At 40.6% G+C, this 18,983-nt stretch overlaps 1 protein-coding gene across 1 annotated transcript in view; it reads left to right on the top strand.

The window, feature by feature from the left end:
- Positions 1–18,659, top strand: part of PSTPIP2 (proline-serine-threonine phosphatase interacting protein 2) — an 86,486-nt gene extending 67,827 nt beyond the window's left edge. Inside the window, exons 10-15 of the mRNA XM_079108411.1 lie at positions 2,277–2,375; positions 3,725–3,821; positions 4,289–4,370; positions 5,489–5,523; positions 14,248–14,304; positions 17,071–18,659. Of these exons, the coding sequence (XP_078964537.1) occupies positions 2,277–2,375; positions 3,725–3,821; positions 4,289–4,370; positions 5,489–5,523; positions 14,248–14,297 (363 nt within the window). The 3' untranslated portion in view covers positions 14,298–14,304; positions 17,071–18,659. The remainder of the gene's footprint in view (positions 1–2,276; positions 2,376–3,724; positions 3,822–4,288; positions 4,371–5,488; positions 5,524–14,247; positions 14,305–17,070) is intronic.
- The last annotated feature ends 324 nt before the right edge of the window (positions 18,660–18,983 follow it).

Below are 18,983 nucleotides of genomic sequence, written 5' to 3'. Positions count from 1 at the left end.
ATGCGTATAGTATCACCTGGGAAGTTGTTAGCGACATAGAGTCTCAGACCAAGCCCAGACCTTTGGAGTCAGAAACTCTGGGGTTAGGGCCCAGTGACCTCCGTGAATTCAATATGAGAACCACTGATCCACAGCCAGGCTTCTCCTGTCAGAGGGGAAGAGGGGCGGCTCCCTGCCCTGTCAAGTTCTCATCCAGGCTGGCTTTTCCCACCCCCCAGGGCACAACTCTTTTTAACAAGAACTGCTGTTGTCTTGTATGCAGACGCAGCTCATTCCTAGCTTTAAACTCCATCAGCTCTTGCTGCCTTCTTCATGGCCGCGTGTTTGTGCGTGCACGCGCGTGTGTGTTTGTGTGTGTGTGTGTGTGTGTGTGTGTGTGTGTGTGTGTGGTGCTGGAAATTGAACTTAGGACCTTGCTGTGTTCTCACCACTGCTGAGCCCTGACCATGATTTTTGAAGAAGTTCTATTTCAGTCCTTGTCCCAGCCTAAGGTCGGCTTCCCTGTAGCTGTTCCCTCCTCTCTCAGAGGTCACTAAGTGTCCCCTTGGTGGGAGGTCCAGTGGACCTTTGTACAGTTCTGCTTTACTTTTTTATTTTACTTTTTGTGGTACACTGGGGAGCAAACCCAGAGCCTTGTGCATACAAGGCAAGCGCTCTACCACTGGACTACACCCCAGCCTGGCCTTGATGGTTTCTAATCTTTGTTTTTTGATCTCTCTCTACCATTTGATACTGTTGGTAACTATGTCACCATTAAAGCACTTTTATCTACTTTACTTTCCTAACTCCACAGCCTCATGAAAGCCCTGGAATGAGCCCATTTTTATAAGATTTTAAAAGTTGCAAAGTAGTATCATATGCATTTCATAGATGCATATGTACTATTAAAACCTGCATGGAAATGATAATATTTAGGTTATCTCTGAGGAAGGGAAGAAGGTGGGGAGGTCCCACAGGGAGTTTACCAAAATCTGATGCAAACATGGCCCAACATTCTGACCGAGCTGGGTGGGTATTGACGATGTTGCTCTCTCTGATTCTATGTGAATATTCTGTAATAAAAATACAGGTGAAATAATGCATTTATTTCAAAATACCCAGGAAGTAGGGTAGTTGGTAGTGATACCAGTAAAATAGAATGAGTCTTGTGTTCATAAATGCTTGGTGATAGATGCACAGGGATTCATTACACTGTTCTACTCTTGTAGATGTTTCAAATTTTATATTATAATAATTTTTTTGTAGTAGGCATTGAAACCAGGGGTGCTTTACCACTGAGTTAGATCTCCAGTCCTTTTTATCCTCCCATGTCCTTTGTTTAAAATTTGAGCCAGGGTCTTGCTAAGTTGCTGATACTGGCCTGGAAGGTGAGATCCATCTGCCTCAGCCTCCCTAGTAGTGGAATTACAGGTGCGTGCCACTGTATCTGGCTCAAGTTTTATATTATATAAAGCTTAAAAATGCAATAGCTGTAGCATTCAACATTTTTAAGAAAACCATATAATGTGTATAATATCAACTGTTGAATAGAACATCATCCGCTTTGTTGAATAGCTTGATTTTTTTTTTTTTTTTTTTTGAGCCACATCCCCAGCCCCTTTTATACTTTATTTAGAGACGGGATCTCACTGAGTTGCCTAGGGCCTCACTAAGTTGTGAGGCTGGCTTTGAACTCCAGATCCTACTGCCTTATTCTCCCAAGTCACTGGGATTATAGGCATGTGCCAGCGCCTGGCTGAATAGCTTGATTTTTTAAAAGTTGGCATTTGCTTATATGAAAAAAAAGTATTGTTCAGGCAGTGACTTTTATTTTAACTTTTTTTTAATTAAGGAAAAATTTAAACATACCCAAAGACAAAAGATAAGCAGGAGGACCCCCTTGTCTTCATGAAGCAGCTTCAACAATTATGACAATCTTGCTTGTCGAATTAGTTCATCCCAGAGTAGGAGGGGAGTGTTTTGAGCGTGGGGATCTGTCCATGAGGCATTTGGAAATGTCCTCTGGAACTCAGATTAGAACACTGGTGTCTGTGATCATCATTCCTTTTTACCTTCAGGACTCTATCCATTTCTATTTACGTAAATATGCTCAGTAGGATCCATTTATGATTCTGTGCTGAGAGTTTATGAGCTTCTTCAATGGTGGTGGTGGGGTACTATCCCATGGGACAAGAAGCTTACAGACAATTGAAGGTTGACACTGTTTAAGTCACAGCCAGTCTAAAGGATGATTCCTTTCTTTGCATATGTATGTACAAATAGCTGTCTTTTTGTAGGTGTTGGAGGCTCAAGAATGTGAACGAATAAACTTCTTCCGGAATGCACTGTGGGTACATATGAATCAGCTGTCACAACAATGTGTCAAAAGTGATGAAGTAAGTCAGAGGCTCCACAGAGGACTGTGGCTCTGCCTACTGAACTCATTAGATGGAAAGAACCACAAGTGCTTATTAGCTCATCCTTTCTCCCTGCTCCCATGGAGAGAGGTAAAGTGACTTGCCCAAGGCCACACAATGACTTGATACAAGGGCCCAGATACATGCAACCTGCCTGACTCCTGGTCCATTTTTCCACCATGACTTTCTAATTAAGACATTCAGAGTTAAGGCCGGAGAGCAGAGAAGGGCAGTTTAACAGATGGAAGACAGATGTCACAGCATGAATGTGAGTCCCAGAAACTGCTCTAGTCGGAAATAAGGTCACTCAGAATAGCACTAAGTTCTGCAGACTGACTCACACCCAAGCTGATGGTCCCTGCCGGGCTGAAGATGTTCTTCAGCAATATTTCCATGGCCATTGTCTGGGATTTACTTGTGCAGAGCCACATCAGGTCCCCAGATCCCAGAGCACCTCCTCAGCTTATCATTAGCTTCTTTGCTGAGAAAGTCATTTCATTCTCACTTAGATGGGACACTCACTTTTAAGAGAATGGCTCAACACCCAGAAAACCCTTAGAATTGAATGAAAAATTTATCTTCAAGTTAAGCAGTTGTCTTTGTATTTGTATGTGGCATTGGTCTTGTGTCATGGGACTTGGTATCTAGTTTTTGGTAATACAGTTTTTTTTTTTTTTTTTAAAACATTTTATAGCTGAAGTCTTTGTCTTGACTCAAAGACACATTTATTTCCTGGCATTTAAAAAGATTTAATACCACTAATGCCCCAAAACCTTTATGTTAGTTTGGGACTTGGGCATGTTTTTTGTTTTTTTTCAGAACAAAATTTGGGAGTCAGCCATTCATCAAACCTCTGTTTTTGTGTGTGTGGTACTGAGCATTGAACCCAAGGCCCTTGATCACTAAACTATGCCCACCAGGCCTTTTTATTTTTGAGACAAGGCCTTGCTAAATTGCCCAGATTGGCCTCTAATTTGTGAACCTCCTGCTTCAGTCTCTGGAGTGGCTGGGATTTTAGGTGTGTGCAAGCATGCCCAGCTCAATTTTGTTTTGCTACCACGGATTGAATCCAGGAACTCTTAACTGCTGAGCCACATCGTCAGCATTTTTAAATTTTGAGACAGGTTCTAAGTAGCTGAGGACCTCACTAAATTGCTGAGGCTGATTTTGAACTTGTGATCCTCCTGCCTCAGCCTCCCAAGGCACAGGTATTATAGATATGCAAATCCACTCCCCACTGTGCCTGGCTCAAACCTCCTTCTTAAAGGAGCTGTGCCACAATTACCACTGACATACTTTGACCTAATGACTTATCTCCTTTTTGTTAGATGTATGAACAAGTTCGTAAAACTTTAGAAATGTGCAGCATCGAGAAGGACATCGAGTACTTTGTGAATCAACGCAAAACTGGACAGGTTCCACCAGGTAACTGGGCATCTGGGGTGGGGAGAACTCTGTAAGTCATTCTATTAGTTTTTCTTACCAGATGTCATTGAGGATGTAAGACACTTGCTGTGTTATCTTCCTGACTGAAATAAAGGAACTTATAAGAGAAAGGGCTTATTTTGGCTCACAGTTTTGAGGTTCCAGTCTGAGGCTGGTTGACCTGTTGCTTTTGGGCCTGTGGTAAGGCAGCACATCATGATGGGGAGCATATGGTAGAACAAATGGTTCTCCTTACAGCCGGGGTATGAAAAAGAGATGGAAGGGAGACCAGGGGCCACAGTCTCCTCCGAGGGCACACTCTCAATGACCTCCAGATCTCCTCCTGGGCCCCACTTCTCCCAATAATGCCAAGATGGGGACCAAACCTCTAATATATGAGCCTTGGGGGGACATTCCAGATCCGGCGCACAGTTTCCTAACATTTCGTTCCTTGATGACTCTCCTAGCACCCATCATGTATGAGAACTTCTACTGCCCCCAGCGGAACGCAGTCCCATCAGGAAAGACGGCAGGGCCTAACTTGGCAAGGTAACAACCAGCTGCCTTTCACGTGAAGAAATTACTTCTAATAAATGTTTTCACTGTTAATGTTCAAAACATAGTCCTTTTTTAAAGTTTGCTTTTAATTGACAACCTAAACTGTGCATATTTATCATGTAAAGACTTTACAGTTGGAACACATCTACCATTGCCATTGCCTAGTTTTTTAGAAATAGCGCTTTCTGCACAAGTGCAAAGTGGATTTTATTAACCATAGTTCAAGGAGGACTATGTCTTGTTTGAATGTGATCATTATTATTCCTTTATGAATCTTAGACCTTACTTATAGCAGGAGTCAGCAAATTGTGATCCCTGTGAACCAAATCAGATCTACCTGTTTTTGTAGGGCCTGTGAATTAAGTGTTTACATTTTTAAATAACTGAAAAAAATCAAAAGGATACTATTTCACAATGTGGGAAAATCATATGAAATTCAAATTTTGTGTTCACGTACAGACACATATTGGGACACAGCCACTCTTAGTTGGTTATGTTTTGTGTATGTTTTTCCACTACAGCTGAGTAGAGTTGTGACAGAAAGTAAATCATTTTGGGGCCCTTAACAGGAAAAGTTTGCTGCCTCTCTTATTACAGATCTTGAGGGAAGAGAAACTTCTGTTTCACATAAAGTCAGTTAGAAGTCAAAGCTGTCCAGTCATAGAAAGGATGGGGAGTGTTGGGGAGGAATTGCATGTTCGCCATCAATATTTAAGAATGCCAGGCAGTGTTCACAATAGTTAATGTGGATTAGAAATTTTAATTCTTATGACAAGGTAGGAGCTGTTTGTATTTCTCAGTCTATGTACAAAGATACTGATGCACATGGAGACCAGATGTTGCTCATGCAGCTGGCGTTTTAAGCCTGCCAGCCTGGGTTGCAGGGGCAGGACCCTGCTCTCCTACCCCCTATGCATCTGCCTCTTGGCCCTATATCGAGTTTGCACCTTAGATTTCAATAGGTTAGGGCTGCAGATCATTTGAGCTTTCTTGGCCCATGAGTGCAGAAACTAAAGCTGATAAGACTATAATGTGCTTGTAGTATGAAGTAGAAAATTATAAAAATAATATAAACTTATGTGAAAGACTTTGGATTTCATTTCTTGCAGGAGAGGACCTCTCCCAGTTCCTAAAAGTGTACCAGGTAAGACGTCAAGAAAGGCCTTTGGAAATTCTTAGTCCAGGTTTCATTAAGATGGAAAAGTTAACATTTTGAAATGAGGGGAAAGACAGGATTAAATAGGACCAAATTCCCAAGAGGATGAACATGTATTAGAATCTCATGGTAATACTGTTTGTCACAGAGTGAAATTTGGTAATTGGTGGTTCGTTTTATGGCTTATCCAAGAGAATGTAACTACTAAAGTACCAATAGAAACTTATTATAAGACAGTCTTAACAGAGATTATTTTAACTTGGATCATGAGATACAATTCCTTTTGGATTACACAGACATGTAATTTATGGAAGGTACAGACATCTGAAAGCATGCAACTTAACATTTATTTTGTGCACTGCCTATAATGGGATTTTTCACTGATCACACTGGTTGGCCTCTTTTTTCTTTAAATTTCTAGGATTCCTCTGGGAGAATTATACATCTCAGAATTTTTTGTTAGCTTTTTTCCCTGGATAATTACAAGATACCTGAGGACAGGCACTTTATCTTCTCTTGAAGATAAAGATAAAGATAATCCTAGCTACATAGCAGGTGCTCAAGAATATTTACCATTTAAAGGAAAAAAGTGTTATCCACCTGCATTCAAGAGAATGAGGGAAGAAAGCAACTTACTCTGTGTTTGATGGCTCGGTAAAAATGTAATGACTGATAAAAATATGGTGCTGAAATTATATCTTTGAATAATGTATTGATTTAAGTTACTTTGTTTCTTATTGTCTTATAATTACCAGTTGATTATGTGGGACTTCATTTTGAACATTTTTTTGTTCTTTTTTTTTTTTTTTTTTTGATTAGAACATTTTATTTTATTTTATTTTATTTTTTTCTCTGATGTGCTTTTATTTATTTATTTTTTATTTTTTATTTTTTATTTTATTGTAAACAAATGGGATACATGTTGCCTCTCTGTTTGTACATGGCGCAAAGGCATACCATTTGTGTAATCATAAATCCACATACAATAATGTTGTTTGATTCATTCTGTTATTTTTTCCCCTTCCCCCCACCCCTCCCATCCCTCTTTACCCTCTATACAGTACTTTCTTCCTCCATACTTGCCCCCCTCCCTAACCCTAACACTAACCCTTCCCTCCCCCCCATTATGTGTCATCCTCCACTTATTAGCGATATCATTCGTCCCTTGTCTTTTTGAGATTGGCTTATCTCACTTAGCATGATATTCTCCAATTTCATCCATTTGCCTGCAAATGCCATAATTTTGTCATTCTTTATGGCTGAGTAATATTCCATTGTGTATATATACCACAGTTTCTTTATCCACTCGTCAATGGAAGGACATCTAGGTTGGTTCCACAATCTGGCTATGGTGAATTGAGCAGCTATGAACATTGATGTGGCTGTATCTCTGTAGTATGCTGATTTTAGATCCTTTGGGTATAGGCCAAGGAGTGGGATAGCTGGGTCAAATGGAGGGTCCATTCCAAGTTTTCTAAGGAATCTCCACACTGCTTTCCAGAGTGGCTGCACTAATTTGCAGCCCCACCAGCAATGTATGAGTGTACCTTTCTCCCCACATCCTCGCCAACACCTGTTGCTTGTATTTTTGATAATCGCCATTCTAATTGGGGTGAGATGGAATCTTAGGGTGGTTTTGATTTGCATTTCTCTTATTACTAGAGATGTTGAACATTTTTTCATATGTTTATTGATTGCTTGTACATCTTCTTCTGTGAAGTGTCTGTTCATTTCCTTAGCCCATTTGTCGATTGGATTATTTGTATTCTTGGTGTAGAGTTTTTTGAGTTCTTTATAGATTCTGGAGATTAGTGCTCTATCTGAAGTATGATTGGCAAAGATATTCTCCCACTCTGTAGGCTCTTTCTTCACATTACTGATAGTTTCCTTTGCTGAGAGAAAGCTTTTTAGTTTGAATCTATCCCAGTTATTGATTCTTGCTTTTATTTCTTGTGCTATGGGAGTCCTGTTGAGGAAGTCTGGTCCTAGGCCGACATGTTGAAGATCGGGTCCTACTTTTTCTTCTATAATCTGCAGAGTCTCTGGTCTGATTCCAAGGTCCTTAATCCATTTTGAGTTGAGTTTTGTGCAGGGTGAGAGATATGGGTTTAGTTTCATTCTGTTGCATATGGATTTCCAATTCTCCCAGCACCATTTGTTGAAGAGGCTATCTTTTCTCCATTGCATATTTTTGGCGCCTTTGTCTAGTATTAGAAAGTTGTATTTATTTGGGTTTGTGTCCGTGTCCTCTATTCTGTACCATTGATCTACCTGTCTATTTTGGTACCAGTACCATGCCGTCTTTGTTACTATTGCTTTGTAATAAAGTTGAAGTTCGGGTATTGCGATACCCCCTGCTTCATTTTTCCTGCGAAGGATTGCTTTAGCTATTCTGGGTTTCTTATTCTTCCAGATGAATTTCATGATTGCTTGCTCTATTTCTGTAAGGTACGTCATTGGGATTTTAATTGGGATTGCATTGAATCTGTATAGCACTTTTGGTAGTATGGCCATTTTGACAATATTAATTCGGCCTATCCAAGAACATGGGAGATCTTTCCATCTTCTAAGGTTTTCTTCGATTTCTTTCTTTAGTGTTCTGTAGTTCTCATTGTAGAGGTCTTTTACCTCTTTTGTGAGATTGATTCCCAAGTATTTTATTTTTTTCGATGCTATGGTGAATGGGGTGGTTTTCATAATTTCTCTTTCTGAGGATTCCTCACTTATGTATAAAAATGCATTGGATTTATGAGCATTGATCTTGTAACCTGCCACTTTACTGAATTCACTTATGAGTTCTAACAGTTTTCTGGTGGAATTTCCTGGTTCCTCTAAGTATATAATCATATCATCCGCAAATAGGGATAGTTTGAGTTCTTCTTTTCCTATTCGTATTCCTTTAATTTCCTTGGTCTGTCTAATTGCTCTGGCTAGAGTCTCAAGGACGATATTGAATAGGAGTGGTGAAAGAGGGCATCCCTGTCTTGTTCCAGTTTTTAGGGGGAATGCTTTCAGTTTTTCACCGTTTAGAATGATATTAGCCATGGGCTTAGCATAGATGGCCTTTACAATGTTAAGGAATGTTCCCACTATCCCTATTTTTTCTAGTGTTTTGAGCATGAAGGGGTGTTGTATTTTATCAAATGCTTTTTCTGCATCTATTGAAATAATCATGTGGTTCTTGACTTTAAGTCTATTGATATGGTGAATTACATTTATTGATTTCCGGATGTTGAACCAACCTTGCATCCCTGGGATAAAACCCACTTGATCATGGTGCACTATCTTTTTAATATATTTTTGTATGCGATTTGCTAAAATTTTATTGAGAATTTTTGCGTCAATGTTCATTAATGATATCGGTCTGAAATTTTCTTTCCTCGATTTATCTCTGTCTGGCTTGGGTATCAAGGTAATATTGGTTTCATAGAATGAGTTTGGGAGGGTACCCTCCTCTTCTATTTCATGGAATACTTTGAGAAGTATTGGAATGAGCTCTTCTTTAAAGATTTTGTAGAACTCGGCTGAGAACCCGTCTGGTCCTGGACTTTTCTTTGTTGGTAGGCTTTTGATGACCTCTTCTACTTCATTACTTGAAATTGATCTATTTAAATTTTGTATGTCCTCCTCGCTCAATTTAGGCAATTCATATGTCTCTAGAAACCTGTTGATGTCTTCGAAATTTTCTATTTGGTTAGAATATAGATTTTCAAAATAGCTTCTAATTATGTTTTGTATTTCAATCGTGTCTGTTGTGATATTTCCTTGTTCATTCCGAATTTTGGTGATTTGGGTTTTCTCTCGTCTTCTCTTTGTTAGAGTGGCTAAGGGTTTATCAATTTTGTTTATTTTTTCAAAGAACCAACTATTTATTTTGTCAATTTTTTGTATAGTTTCTTTTGTTTCAATTTCGTTGATTTCAGCTCTGAGTTTAACTATTTCCTGTCTTCTACTACTTTTGGTGTTGGTCTGTTCTTCTTTTTCTAGGGCTTTGAGCTGAAGTGTTAGGTTGTTTATTTGTTGATTTTTACTTCTTTTATTGAATGCGCTCCATGAAATAAATTTTCCTCTAAGTACTGCTTTCATAGTGTCCCAAAGATTTTGATATGATGTTTCTTTGTTCTCATTTACCTCTAGGAATTTTTTAATTTCCTTCCTAATATCTTCTGTTATCCATTCATCATGTAATAGCATATTGTTTAATCTCCAGGTGTTGGAGTAGCTTCTGTTTTTTACTCTTTCATTTATTTCTAACTTCAAACCATTATGATCTGATAGAATACAAGGTAGTGTCTCTATCTTCTTGTATTTGCTTACATTAGCTTTGTGGCATAATATATGGTCTATTTTAGAGAAGGATCCATGTGCTGCTGAGAAGAAAGTGTATTCGCTCTTGGTTGGATGGTGTATTCTATAAATGTCCGTTAAGTCTAAATTATTGATTGTGTTATTGAGATCTATGGTTTCTTTGTTCAATTTTTGTTTGGAAGATCTGTCCAGTGGTGAGAGAGGCGTGTTAAAATCACCTAGTATTATTGTGTTATGGTCTATTTGGTTTCTGAAATTGAGAAGGATTTGTTTGACATACATGGATGAGCCACTGTTTGGGGCATAGATGTTTATGATTGTTATGTCTTGCTGATTTATGGTTCTCTTAAGCAGTATGTAATGTCCTTCTTTATCCCTTTTGACTAGTTTTGACTTGAAGTCCACCTTATCTGTAATGAGGATGGATACCCCAGCTTTTTTGCTGAGTCCATGTGCATGATATGTTTTCCCCCATCCTTTCACCTTTAGTCTATGTGTATCTCTTTCTACGAGGTGAGTCTCTTGCAGGCAACATATTGTTGGATCTTTCTTTTTGATCCAATCTGCCAGTCTATGTCTTTTGATTGATGAGTTCAGGCCATTAATATTCAGGGTTATTATTGAGATATGATTAGTATTCCCGGTCATTTGGTTCATTTTATTTATTTATTTATTTATTTATTTATTTATTTATTTATTTATTTTGAGACGACTTGGTTCTTCCTTTATTTGACAATTCCTTTAGGATGGTTCCTCCCATTGCTGATTTGTTTCTTTGTTTTTCATCTCTTCCTCCTGGAATATTTTGCTGAGAATGTTCTGTAATGCTGGCTTTCTTTTTGTAAATTCTTTTAGCTTTTGTTTATCATGGAAGGATTTTATTTCATCATCAAATTTGAAGGTAAGTTTTGCTGGGTATAAGATTCTTGGTTGGCATCCATTTTCTTTCAGGGCTTGAAAAATGTTGTTCCAGGCCCTTCTAGCTTTTAGGGTCTGGATTGAAAAATCTGCTGATATCCGTATTGGTTTCCCCCTGAATGTAATTTGATTCCTCTCTCTTGCGGCCTTTAAAATTCTGTCTTTATTTTGTATGTTGGGCATTTTCATTATAATGTGCCTTGGTATGGGTCTGTTGTAATTTTGTATATTTGGAGTCCTATAAGCCTCTTGTACTTGATCTTCCATTTCATTCTTCAGATTTGGGAAATTTTCTGATAGTATTTCATTGAATAGATTGTTCATTCCTTTGGTCTGTTTCTCTAAGCCTTCCTCAATTCCAATAATTCTCAAATTTGGCCTCTTCATGATATCCCATAGTTCTTGGAGATTCTGTTCATGATTTCTTACCATCTTCTCTGTTTGTTCAACTTTGTTTTCAAGGTTAAATATTTTATCTTCAATGTCTGATGTTCTGTCTTCCAGGTGTTCTATTCTATTGGTTATGCTTTCTATGGAGTTCTTAATTTGGTTTATTGTTTCCTTCATTTCAAGGATTTCTGTTTGGTTTTTTTTCAATATCTCTAACTCTTTATTGAAGTGATCTTTTGCTTCCTGTATTTGCTCTTTTAACTGTCGATTGGTGCGATCATTCAGTGCCTGCATTTGCTCTTGCATCTCGTCATTTGCTTCCCTGAGCATTTTAATTATGTACATTCTGAACTCCCTTTCTGTCATTTCTTCTGCCATGCTGTCGTTGGGTTTCATTGATGTAACATCTAGATTTGTTTGCAGCATTTTCTTTCCTTGTTTTCTCATATTGTTCAGGTATCAGTTGACCGCTGTGATATTGCAGATTTCCTCTATTGTCTTATAATATCCCTGAAGATTTCTATTATATCCCCTCTTAGTCTTCAGTAGCCTGAAATCTTGGAGGAAGTTGATAATGCAGTGCTCCACAAGGGAGCTGACTCCCTAGGGGTGGTGGCCTTCTGGTGGGGTATATTCCCTGCTAGTGGGCAGAGGTACCTTCACTTGCTGATGAATGGTCATCCAGAAGGGAAGTAGGTTGTGGGCTGATGCAAGACCAGTTTGGGCCTGTGTCTCTGATTTTACGGTCCTTTTGGGAGAACCTCACCCAACAGGGAGGAGTCACCCGGTGGGGAGGTCTCGCTGGTCGGTTTTCCTCCCAGAGGTTCCGTTCAATTCACAACTACCGCCTGGGCTGGGCAGCCTTCTTCTGCAATGATCCCAGGGACCCGGACCTACCTCCTGGGCCTGGAAGCCTCACCCTTCACAAACGAATCTCCTTCGGCTGCCTCTCCTCAGAGAAGCTGCCTGCAGTCCTGGAGCCTTCGCTCCGCCCCTCAGTTTGTCTGTGGGGCCCTTCCACCAAGAAGCCGTCTAGGACCCTGCTCTGCACTTTTCGCCTGGCTATGCGGCCCCTCCTCTGAGCAGCCACCTGGAGCCCCTTACAATCGCTCCGAGTCCCAGTGACCCGCCACACGCCTTTTCCTCCGGCAGCCACCTGTTGTTCCGTGCGGTCGCTCTAAGACCAAGTGACCCACCATGCACCACTTTCTCCACCAGGCAGTTACCCAGAGATCTGGTGCGTCACGAGTCCCAAGAACTCACTGTGCACCTTCTTGTCCCGACTGCCTCCCGTAGTCCTGGTGCAGTCACTTCGAGCCCAAGCACCCCGCTGCGCTCCTCCTCCTTCTCCAGACAACCCCCCTATGTTCAGGAGCGGATGCTCTGGGACCAAACCGCTCACCATGCTGTTCCACCGGATAGCCGCCCAGAGTCCTGGCGCAGCTGTTCCAATTCCAAGTGACGTGCCGAGCCCGTATTTCTCCTTCTCCTCTGGGCAGCCCCCTGTGTTCAGGGGTGGTCACGTTCAGTCCAAACAGCTCACCAAGCACCTTCTCCTTTGGGCAGCCTCCCAGAGCGCGGGTGGGTTGCGCCGAGTCCAAGCGCTGTGGTGAACAGTCCCCTCTCCAATGCTCCCAGCTGTCTGCGATCACTGCTCCGGCGGGGGGAGGGGCGCCTCGCCGGCAGTTCTACTTTGCAAAGATCCCTGCTTTCGGGGCTACCGCCCTGTCCGGGGGCTACCGCCCCGTCCGCCTGCCCAGTGGGAAACACTCACCCGGCTGCTTTGAGTTGGTCCCAAGTCTCTCAATATCTCCTTTTCTTGATTCCTGAGTCCACGCTGCTCCTCCGGATAGCGCCCGGAGCCCTGGCGCAGCTGATCCAATTCCAAGCGACGTGCTGAGCCCGTATTTCTCCTTCTCCTCTGGGCAGCCCCCTCTTCAATGCTCCCAGCTGTCTGCGATCACTGCTCCGGCGGGGGGAGGGGCGCCTCGCCGGCCGTTCTACTTTGCAAAGATCCCTGCTTTTGGGGCTACCGCCCCGTCCAGGGCTCCTGCCCCGTCCGGGACGCCTGCCCAGTGGGAGATTCTCGCCCGGCTGCTTTGAGTTGGTCCCAAGGCTCTCTATATCTCCTCTTCTTGAGTCCTGAGTCCTGGAGCAACACGAAATGCAGCCACCCTCTAGTCCGCCATCTTGAATCCTCTCTTTTTGTTCTTTTTAGTTATACATTACAGTAGAGTATTATTTTGTACATTTTTTTTTTTGTGTGTGTGTGTGTGTGTGTGTGGTACTGGTTATCGAACTCAGGGCCTTATGCTTGCAAGGCAAGCACTCTACCAGCTGAGCTATCTCCCCAGCCCTATTTTGTACATTTTTGAAGATGACTTTACTGTGGATACTGGAAGGATCAAGAAGTCATAATAGGGACTTCTAGAATGTTCTCTGGTTTGTAGGTTTTGTTGCCAGATACATTTTCCGCTTACAAAAGGGTAGTCACCCAAATCTTTAGAGTACCTTGGTTTGAAAAATGTAAGCACAAATGACGGAGACAGGAACAAACGTCATGGATCAGCACTGTCTTTTATTCAGCAGCAGAGTCAGGCATTGGATGGCCTCACTTTCTGGGTAGAAAATGGCCACCAGTTACCGAAGGGGTTGGGGTTTTATAGGTCACACTGAAAGATGACTTGTCAGTTTGGGCATTCAGGAAAGAGTTTGTGAAAATTTGAGACTTGTTTTTACCGAACAAGGATGGAGAGGTTCAGCTCTCAGAGCCCAGTGCTTATCTTGTCCTCTGGGGGTCATTGTATTGTCACTGGGGCAGGATTAATGTGTAGCTTTACTGTCACTGGGAAAGGATCAATGATTATCCTCTTCCCAGGGACTGCCATTTTAGGATTGATGTGTGACTCCTTCCCAGGGATTGTCTTGTCAGTGGGAAAGATGTACTGGGGAAGGATCAGTGTTTTGCCTTCTTTCTCCCTCCCTCCTTCCGGGTCACACTGTCTTGGGGTTGTCATTTTCCAAGCTTTCAGAAAAGGGCTAAGATCTTATCATGAAAAAAAGTTAGAATGCTGCTTTATGTTCTGTCCTCTGCAGATGACCCTGCTTATTCTTTGGTCGATGACTACAGTTTGCTCTATCAGTAACATAAAGGTAAGAATCTTTAATTTTCACATAATCGAGTTGCACTGAGATTGGCGATTGTGTTTCCGAAGGCTTTGACTCCTGTTTATGACACCACCACAAACAAGCCAGGCCTGGCGTCAGGCCAGCCCAGTGACAGGTGTGGTGTCGTTTCTCCCTGGCCTCTCTGGATCCTACAAGCAGAAGCTGACTGGAAACACTCCTTGTGTATTTGAATGAGGGCATTTCCCCTTAATGAATCATCCTGTGATTCCTTCTGCTCTGGTTAAGCTCTTTTGTAGCTATTACACATCAACATTTAGGCGTGTTCACAAACACACGCGTGGACCCCAGTGTTTAAGTCATTCAGCTGTTGGTGTAGTCTCCCTCCCCCTAAAAGGGGGAAGAGTCAAGTAAAAAGAAGTCATTGAAAACAATGCAAATGATGTCACACTCATTACATGCACCCCAGAGTCACAGGAGCCATCCCCCACCGGAATGCTACTGCTCTGAACCCGCAAACTGCAAGGATTCTTGGAAGAGCGTGGAACACTAGTAAGCCAACTGCTTCACGGTGGCTGGTTCTCCTTGGCACTCAGGTGCTTGGAACACACCCCAACTCAAAATCAGTCTGCACAATGTGAAAATAAAAAATAAAAGAATTGGGGATATAGCTCAGTGGTAGAGCATTCTTAGGTTCAATCCCAGTACTGCAAAACAAATAAACAAAACACTCAGTGAAACTCCTCATAAAGTTTTTTTTTTTTTTTTTTTTACCCAAATGGGCTTAATCTGGGGTACAACTCTATGGGCATATACAAGCAAAGAAAAAGTCTGAAAGGCTATATACCTAAACAGCTAGAAGTTTTCCTTTTTGTTTATCCTGTTTTCTAATTTAACTACAAGAAAAATGTATTACTTTTTTGATGAAAGACTATTTTAAGAGTTGGTCTATTTGCATTTTCCTGCTCTTGTTTGTTCTTGGGAATCATAGGAAGTAGATCAGTGGGATACAGAAAATCATAAGAGAACTGGACCAGCCTCCCTCCTGCCCTTACTGGCTTGGTACTAGTAACAGTTACTGTCAGTTATGAAACAAAACAGGTTGTTTTGTTTGTGATACTGGGAATTGAACCCAGGGCCTCACACATACTAGGCAAGCACTCTACCATTGAGTTATATCCCCAGCCCTTAAAAATTATTTTTTAATTTTGAGACAGTTTCTTTCTAAAAGGCCCAGATCGGCCTTCAACTTGTAGTTCTCTTGCTTGAGTATCCTGGGCAGCTGGGAGTACAGGAGTGCACCCAATCGGACACAAAACAGGATTTACAGCAGTGCTCTAAAGGAATTTCCCATGGTATTCTAGCCACTGAAAAGTTCTTGGAAGTTAGCAGATCATATATTGCTTCAATTCTCTAAAAATACCTAGTTTGTGACTTACAGTCACTTTGCTGCATAGGATATAAGCCAAATTGTCTTAATTAAATAGAAATAATTAACTAGTATCTGTTTATATTTAAATACAAATTCTTTTGCTTAAGAAATGTATTTCATATTTAAGCAACTTGGCTGTAAAAGATATGAAAATTGAAGACATGAAAGATTCCATTCTCTAACTAGGTATAATTTTCTGACCTACAAATAAATTGTATTCTTTACAACCTGTCATTTCTTCTTTGTTTCATAAGCCTACTTTTTCTCTCTGAGAGGTGCAAAGCCCTGATTAGAGGCAGAGCAAGAACATGGTAAATGTCAAAGACTTGGAATTCAGAGGGGAAACCTGTTCTTCAGAACACGGCAGATGATGGCTATGGGGCAGGGCTTTGGCAGTCTCAAGTTATTTTTATTTACTTTTTAATTTTTTAACCTTTCTTTTCTGTTTATTTTCTTTTAATTTTTTAACCTTTCTTACCTGTTTGGGTAAAGCTTATATTCTAGTAGAATAATAATTGCATTGACCCCAAACTCTGGCTCCCCAGAGTCCAAGAATCTGATGTATGAGTGCAGGAATGCTAATGCGACACATTTACTTGAATTCTTTCTCTTTCAAGTTATATAATTTTAATGTTTGCACCAGCTCAATGGGTAGAGACTCAACATCTATCTGTGCAGTTGGCCAAATTACAGAGAATCTTAAAGAAGTGAACCTAGTTTGTTAATAATCCGGTTAAACAACTTATGAAACTTATTATAATATTTAAAATAGTTTGAATGAACCTTGGGAATGAAGATTTAAACAGAAAGATTTAGGAATTTATGATTTGTTCGATGGTTGTTGATTTTAGCTACTATTTATCTGTTTTCTGTTTTGTGTGTGTGTGTGTGTGTGTTGTATTTTAAGCTGCTATTCCTGATTTTAATTCTAACATGTTGAGGTAAAGACATAATCTTTGAATTTAAAGAACATGTATCAAAAATATAAACACCCCGGCAGCTCCGAAGACTGAGGTAGGAGGATTGAGAGTTCAAAACCAGTCTCAGCAAAAGGGAGGCCCCAAGCAACTCCGTGAGACCCTGTCTCTAAATAAACTACAAAATAGGGCTGGGAATGTGGTTCAGTGTCCCTGAGTTCAATCCCTGATACCCCTCCCCAAAATATAAATACATGTGTTATCTACCATAAAGCATTTCCATTATCATTGCCTTCTATTTTTCATTGCTTGGAGTTTCCATTCCTCATCCTTTCTTTTCCTTGGCTATGCACACTCATTCTGGTTGAACACACTCTGAATGTAGAAGTGGGTGGGGACACAAATGGGTCATTCAGGTGAAACTTCTTTGTAATTTTCTTTCAGAAAAGAAAACTTTCTCCAGCTAGTGCTTCTGTGGCATGAGCACCAGAATCCAGAATCCAGAGCTTTGTCAATCATGAAGACTTTGAAGTGAACCCTTGTTGCAATTCTTGAATATTTAAAATTTATAGTAGACATCAACTCAAGCTAGTAGAGTGCTACCTTTTTTTTTTTTTTTTGACAAAGTTTACAAATCACCCCAGACTGAAGCATTATTCTTTCTCAGTCACTCACTAAAGTTGTAAAAAAACTGTTTCCTGCTTGGAATTCGGAGTGTTAGCTCTTGATGGGGCAGAGGTAGCTGGTAGCTGCAGTGGAGTCTGAGCTGTCAACTGCAGAAGATGCTCCTCTGACTTTGGGCTTTGGCTTTGGCTGTGTCCTGAACACAGAGCAGCATGGCTTTGGAATCCCCACAGTGACATACCCTCTCAGTGGTGTAAGATTTAAAGTCACCCTTGTGTTTGACTGGAAGACTTAGAAGCCATCTGATTGCATGTTCTCATTTTACAGATGAGGAAACAAGGCCCAGAAGTGTGAATTCAGTTTCCTTACAGTTCTGCCAGTGGATGAGAGATGGAACTGGACCCAGTGCGCAAGCTCATTCCGCATCACTTATTCTAACCCTTTGTGAGGCTGTGATGCTCAAGCTAAAATTTAAAATGCCAAATAGTTTTGCCAGCATTTTTTTTTCAGTTGGAAAAATCACTAGGATTTAAATGTTAAACTTTTTTAAAAAGGATGAATCACTGTGTACTGAATTACAGAGCAGCATATTTCACATAATCTGAGAAGCTATGGATTGTAAATTATGCCACTATTTCACATACCACTCAGAAGGTGGGGTGGTGGAGGTGCCAATTAATTTGTGTCAGCCCGTTGACAGCCAAACCCATTTGAATTTGAGACAGTGAAGTGTGACCAAAAAAATTCCCAGAGTCAATGACATATGGCATTTTAAATATCTTCAATCCTGGGTCTTTACAATCTTTTGAAACCTTGCTAGACCCTGGAATCTTTCAAGAGTCAGCCAAACCCTTTTATAATATTTGGGTCTTCCTTTGTCACCCATAAACTATGGGGAGGTTATGTAACTTTTGTACAACTTTTGAGTAATGAGAAAATGGGGCATTTTAGTTAATGACAAATGAAAACAGCACTATTGCTTATTCAGTATGTTGTTAAGGTCTGTCACTACAAAGAGCAAATATTTATCTCTCCTGCTCTGTACAATAGCTTTCCCAGAACTATAGAAAAGTTGACTAAAAGAAAATTGATTATTTCCCTCTTAATATAAGGTGCTACTAAATGTGACAGCTTCTTGTCACAGCAGGAAACTTGCATCAGTTGAATATCCTTTTGAGAAATTCAGGCTTGCAAAGGACCATTGACTTCCCCAAACAGAAACGGGCTCAGGAAATTTGCCTTTGCACTCAGGTCTGCTTTTAACTTTATTATTTATTGTTGGCTCCTCAGGGATTTCACTTTTCTATAAGTCAGTGTAATTGATGTAAAAGTGTTTTATGAATGAAAAATAATTTTATTGCTCTTTCAGTTTCATTTGAAGTAAAATAAAGGTTCTTGGTGATTTGAGATTTCTTTTGCATTTTTGTGTTAAAGACATTTCTCTTCCAAGCTTTATTTGACCCCTTGTCCCATTTATATCTAGTAGACAACAGAAAAAGAAAGTGCTGGGTAGAAAGGCCAAGTGGAGATGGTGCCATCTACCAGTCCTTCCTGGGTCAAGGACAATGTCGCTTCCTCTGAGAGGCAGTGATTCTGCCTCTAGATTAGATTGAACCTCACTGTGGCTTTTCCCTCTTTCCTTGTTATTACATGATTTCCTCTTGAAATTAATTATTCCAGGTTTGTCTTTCTCCCTGACTATAACCTCCAGGGAAGTGGGACCCTGGTCTTTC

Source organism: Sciurus vulgaris (genome assembly GCF_902686455.1).
Source record: "Sciurus vulgaris genome assembly, chromosome: 13".
In the NCBI taxonomy this organism is placed as follows: Eukaryota; Metazoa; Chordata; class Mammalia; order Rodentia; family Sciuridae; genus Sciurus; species Sciurus vulgaris.
This window is presented reverse-complemented; position numbering and strand designations above follow the sequence as displayed.